At 40.8% G+C, this 6,000-nt stretch overlaps 1 protein-coding gene across 1 annotated transcript; it reads right to left on the bottom strand.

The window, feature by feature from the left end:
- Positions 1-2,638: 2,638 nt before the first annotated feature.
- On the bottom strand, positions 2,639-4,858 carry LOC122048642 (subtilisin-like protease 4). The gene has a single exon (XM_042610183.1). It carries the CDS (start codon positions 4,856-4,858, stop codon positions 2,639-2,641), a length of 2,220 nt encoding a protein of 739 aa, XP_042466117.1.
- Positions 4,859-6,000: the final 1,142 nt, after the last annotated feature.

Genomic DNA, 6,000 nt, shown 5'->3' with positions numbered 1-6,000 from the left:
GAATTTTAGATAAAGGAGAAGAATTGACAATAAGAAGGGAAAATCATAATCACACATTTGCTTGCCATCCATCTAGCAAATCGGAGTAGAATCAACCTTAAATCAATTGATCTAGGAGGGGTGCGTTGCGCTGTGCTCGGGACTTCTAAATCAGTCGTTAACTAAGGTGGCATTTGGTTCTCTCCTAGGAATCGGAATGGAAATGGGTATCATAGTATTGTGGAATGGGAATGGGTATGAGCTTGGGTATCATTCTTAAAAATAATGCTTGGTTAGTTGAATATTTTCAATCGGAATGAACCTAAATTTTCTTTTTTACCCTTAGAGGAACATAAGAGAAAAAATTAGATGGAAGAGAAAGTTGAATGTGAGAGAAACATATGATGAGAGAGAAAGTGTGATGAGAAAAAATGAAGAGAGGGAAAGTGTGATGAGAGAAAATGAGGAGAGAGAACGTGATAGGAGAGATTGAAAATAGAAAAAGTATGATGAGAGAGAAAGAGTGATGGGAAAGAAATGAAGAGCGAGAAAGTATGATGAGAGAAAATGAGAGATTGAGGAGAAAAAGTAAGATGAGAAAATATGATGAGAGAGAAAGTGTGATGGGAAAAAATAAAAAGAGAGAAAGTGTGATGAGAGAAAATGAGAAGAGAGTGTGATGGAAGAGAATGAAGAGAGAGAAGGTGTGATGAGAGAAAATGTAGAGAGAGTATGGTAAGAGAGATTGAGAGGAGAGCAAGTATGATGAGAGAGAAAGTATGAAGAAAAAATAAGGAGGGAATGAAGAGAGAGAAAATGATGAGAGAGAGTGTGTGATGAGAGAGAATATAGAGAGAAAATGGTAGAGAATGTGTGATGAGAGAGAATGAGGAGAGACAATGTGATGATAGAATGAGGAGAGAGAAAGTATAATTCGAGAGAAAGTCTGATGAAAAAATGAGGAGAGAATGAAGAGAAAGAAAATGATGAGAGAGAGTGTGTGATTAGAGAGAAAATGGTAGAGAATGTGTGATAAGAGAGAATGAGGAGAGAGAAAGTATATTGAGAGAGAAAATTTGATGATAAATGAGGAGAGAGAAAATATGATGAGATAGAAAGTATGATGAAAAAAAAAGAGAGAATGAAGAGAGAGAAATGATGAGAGAGTGTGTGTGTGCGATGAGAGAGAATATAGAGAGAAAATGATAGAAAATGTGTGATGAGAGAGAATAAGGAGAGAGAAATTATATTGAGAGAGAAAATGTAATGAAAGAATGAGAAGAGAAAATAAGGAGAGAGTGAAATGAAAGAAAAATTGAACATATATACTAAGGGTATTTTCGTCCAAAACTTAATTCTCATTCCCATTCTCTCAAAACCCAAGTTTTTTGATTTCATTCCAAAATCTTGATTCCATTCCCATTAACCAAACACAAGTTTAGAAATGAATCCATTCCCTCATTCCCAAACATCTAAACCAAACGCCACCGAAGTTTGTTTGTATTTACAAATCGTACTTTATCTTATTATTTTTGTGCTTGTGATTTAGATCAATAAGTGGTTTCTCCACCACCAGAAAAGTTTCAGATAGGAGAAAAACTAGTGGGTGGGCGGCTCTCGTACTTAAGCCTTTGACGTATTGACCCTGGGGGTTAGGAACCAAGTAAATCCGCACATCTGTTTTCGTTCATTATTGTTTTTATTATATACCATTGCAACTAACTTTGATAGAACGGACACGACAAAATGAGTCAAAGAAAAGCGACGAGTTAATATTCACCACCTCTATCGACGCCACCGGTCTTATTGTTACTTGAGGACTATAGAGAAGACAGCGTGCCGAGAGGATGACGTCGGCGATCGGGGAGAGAGATCAGTGAGATAGGGGAAAAGTCGGGCTGGAAAAACCCAAAATTTGCAAAATTAATGACTGAAATTTAATTATGTCGCTAATTAGAGATGAAATTTCATTTCTTTGGCAAATTTTATGATGAATTTTATTTTTCGTCAATAATTTTGCGACGGAATTAAACTTTCATCGCTAAATAAGGGACATAAACAATTAGCAATGGAAATTTAATGACAGAATATTAATTACGTCACAAAGTTGTGGGCTAAATAATATTCGGTCACTAAAAGTTGGATTGTTAATTGTAGGTTTTCTTGTAATGTAGAAAAAGTATGTAGTTATGCGAATAAGATATGACAAAAATATATGAAAATGTATTGACTCTAAATCCCCACTTGAGTCGATTAAATGAGCTAAATATATTGAGATGCGAGCCAAATATGTTACGTGATTCAATCATTCAAAGTGACAAAGCATGGTGAAAGATGAGATTGATTATGCCCACAAAAGTAGATCAAATAGATTAGGCAATAATTTCTAAAGAGTAAGAATGTTAAAGTAAAATAAGGTAGCATGATCTATTGTTCAAGAGAGCCAAGAGATATTGTAAAATTATTTTAATAGTATAAGAAATAATTACAAATAAAACAGACATGAATTATAATTTAAAATTTTTACAAAATGAAAAAAAGGGATAAATGCTTGTCCATGCAATATTCATAAATTTAGATGTATATACATGAATAAGAATATGATAATTAATATACATATGGGGAATTAATAGCTTCCTTTGCTTTATATAAATCATCATCACTCCAGGATGATGGAGATTGGACTTCTGACCACACTCCTCGCCTGGGAAACCCACATCAATTGCCCTTCAACAGTCGGTGACGACGCCCCATAGTCACTCCTTCGCTTGAAACTAATCTTGAAGCTCTTCTTTTCATTAACCTTCTCGAAGGTTAAGCTTCTCGGAACTACACGTGCCGAAACCACGTCGGGCACGTCTAACTTTGCGTAGTAAGTCGCTGCTGCCTTGTCGACGTTGGTCACGGTCCTTGTGAAGGTCACCGTCCTTGCCTCATTCGTCGGCAGTCGGACGGTGATGGAAGGATAGTTGAGCTCTCCTTCTGGGATGCTCTTGATCGACGAGCAGTTGATTTTGCGGTGGACGATGATTCTCACGTCGGAGACACTGTAGCCAAGGCCGCAAAGGTATGGATAATAGTCCGTCGGAGAGATGTCGTAGATGAGTCCCGGGTCAAGGACCTTTAGAGGCATGACGTGGCCGGCTCCCACCGCGAAGCGGTCGGCTGGAAGGTTCCTCTCATCAAAGATGGGGTTGTTGGTGTTATCTTTTACGTAGGCTGTCGTCATTATGGCAGATTTGATAGCTGCGGGCGACCAGTCGGGATGGGCTTTCTTGATAAGGGCGGCGATGCCGGAGAGATGGGGGCAGGACATGGAGGTGCCGGAGATGACATTGAATATTTGTGTGTTCCAAGCAGCAAGGACGCTGACACCAGGGCCTGTGATGTCGGGCTTGAGGATCCCCGGTGTATTTTGGCTAGGCCCACGGGAGGAGAAGGAAGTTATCGCCGGAGAGTGGGGCACATGGGTAATGGTGCCTTTGAAGACAATGGTGGCCGTCGGGAGGGAGGATGAGTTGATGTAAGCCTTGATCTTATGTCCAAAGGCATAGGGAATGTGCGACGCCGGCAGTACGTGGAGATCGGCGATAGTGCTGTAGCCGTCTTTCGGTGCATTGACAAGCACCATGCCGGCGCCACCGGCTTGCTTGACGACTTCCCCCTTCTCGATCCGCCCGTTGATGCCGCGGTCACAGAGCACAATCTTTCCCTTCACGTCGATACCGTTAAGGGAACCGTTGAGACATAAGGTGGAAGCGCCGCCAGGGAACACGAGAGGATACTTCTTCGATGAGAATCCCTGCGGCTGGTAGATGCTCTCGCCGTGGAACTCGCTGCCGTCGCCAAGCTTTACGGTGGCCAAGAACTCACGGTCCATAGTGCTGGCCGCCACAGTGAGTAACCATGGCGCGTCATTGGATACGGTGGAATTAAACGGCCCCGAGTTGCCGGCCGAGCAGCTGACGAAGACTCCCTTGCGCATGGCGTTAAAACCGCCGATCGCAATTGGGTCGAGGTAGAATGGACTAGGGTCACTACCGAGCGAGATTGAAAGCACATCCACACCGTCCTCCACTGCGGCGTCCATCCCAGCGAGTATGTCGTGCGCCTGACACTCGTCATTCGCGCAAACCTTATAAATGGCGAGATGCGCAAGGGGGGCCACTCCAGCTGCCACTCCCCTGGCTAGCCCGTACACATTAGCGCGCTTCACGAATGCTCCGGCGGCGGTGCTAGACGTGTGAGTACCGTGGCCATCGTTATCAATAGGCGAATCCATCGATCCGTTCCCGGACCGATTATAGTTGACGAAGGATCGGGCGCCGATGAGCTTATTGTTACAGAACTGCTCGGTCGATGACGACACGTTCCCTAAGTCGCAACGTCCCTTCCACTTGGGTGGAGGAGGCGGCATGCCGCGGTCACTATACGAAGGGTGGCCAGGGGTGATGCCGGAGTCGAGGACGCCTATGATGACGCCTTCCCCCATGTTGGTCGCGTTCCACACACTGTGAGTGCGGTGGCGCAACCCCAAAAACAGGGGCGTGTGGGTGGTCAACGGACGGTAAACCAAGCTCGGAACGACGCGCACAAACCAGTCGACCTTCGACATGGCCGCCACATCCCTCTCTGTCAGCATCGCCGAGAAGCCGGTCATAACATTCCGATAGGAGTGTATAACCCGCGACGCCGCATCATCTTCTTGGATCTCTAATGTTCCGGCCAAAAGGAAGGTGTAGTAGTCTCCATCATACGCGGAAACATCCGGTTGATCTTCGACGTGAACAATGTATGCTTTAAGCTCTTCGTCGCAGGCAGCCCCTTTAGCGAACAAGAGAAAAGAAACAAAGAGAAAGAAGAAAAAGATGGAGGTCATTGGTGCAGTAATTGAACGTTATCTTTTCCTTGTGGATGATTTACAGAAGAGAAGAGGTGCTTATTTATAGTCTCCAATTAGCAACTACTCGGTATGTGATTTGTTATTTTTGGTTTAATTTGACAACAAATTAGAAAAACTTACTATAATTGTCAAAACTTAAGCATTATGATCCGTGGTTTTGAATATCTCTCTTGTCCTTGTGGATGATATACGGAAGAGGAGGTGATTATTTATAATTATAGCAACCAACTCACATTCGTTAATAATTCGGTGTTTGATCTTGTAGTTTCCTTCGATTTGGCGACAACTAAGGATAATCCAATTAGCAATGTGATTTATTATTTTTGTTTAATTTGACAAGAAATTAGGAAACTCTATTATTCATTAATTGTCGAAACTAAAGCATATCGAAATGTGTGTTTGAAAATCAAAATAAAAATAGAAGGAAGTACAGTACTTTTCAAACTTCCTCGTGGTTTACTTTTGTTTTTTAAATGTGCTTTTATTTTTTTAATGATTCGGGTGGGTATATTTCGCTAGATTAATTTTGAAGATAGATAATTTTTTTTTCTTAATTCACCTATTAGGTAAATCGAAAGCAAGACTTATCTACATTTAGAAGTTAATCACTACTTAGTTATTTGTCCCATTTAATATTTAAATTTTAAATCTCTTTATGCTCCTCTAAATTTATTACTACACTATATATTTTTAATTGATTTTTTCAATTTTATTTTCTTGATAATTTATGTGTCAGAGTTTTCTATAATTAATTTTGAAGATAGACTACTACTAATATTTTTTTGGGATAATCTAGATGTTCTAGCATTGCTCGACTTGGAAGTAAGCGATTGTCATGACCCGAAGATTTTCTTCTCTATAGCAGGGATAGTCGTCTTGCTCGGACAATATTTGTCACCGTATAAAAAATTATAAATAACATCCTCGAGGGTATGTGCACCAGATTGTACAAACATAAATATGTAATTGTTTTTTTAGCATAAAGGATAAGTTATTATAAGAATCAATAAAAGGGAAATTGAGTAAAGACTATATTTTTCCTCCAGATTAATAAAAGCTATATGAACAAATATGAATTATTATAAGAAACAATAACCCACTTTAGAGGATATCAGTAA

This window comes from Zingiber officinale, chromosome 2B (assembly GCF_018446385.1).
Source record: "Zingiber officinale cultivar Zhangliang chromosome 2B, Zo_v1.1, whole genome shotgun sequence".
NCBI lineage: Eukaryota > Viridiplantae > Streptophyta > Magnoliopsida > Zingiberales > Zingiberaceae > Zingiber > Zingiber officinale.
Note: the sequence above shows the minus strand (reverse complement) of the source record. Positions and strands in the feature narration are given on the sequence as shown.

What these genes read in the sequence shown, in the direction of transcription:
- LOC122048642 (XM_042610183.1), bottom strand. Translation starts at nt 4,858, where the DNA reads ATGACCTCCATCTTTTTCTTCTTTCTCTTTGTTTCTTTTCTCTTGTTC.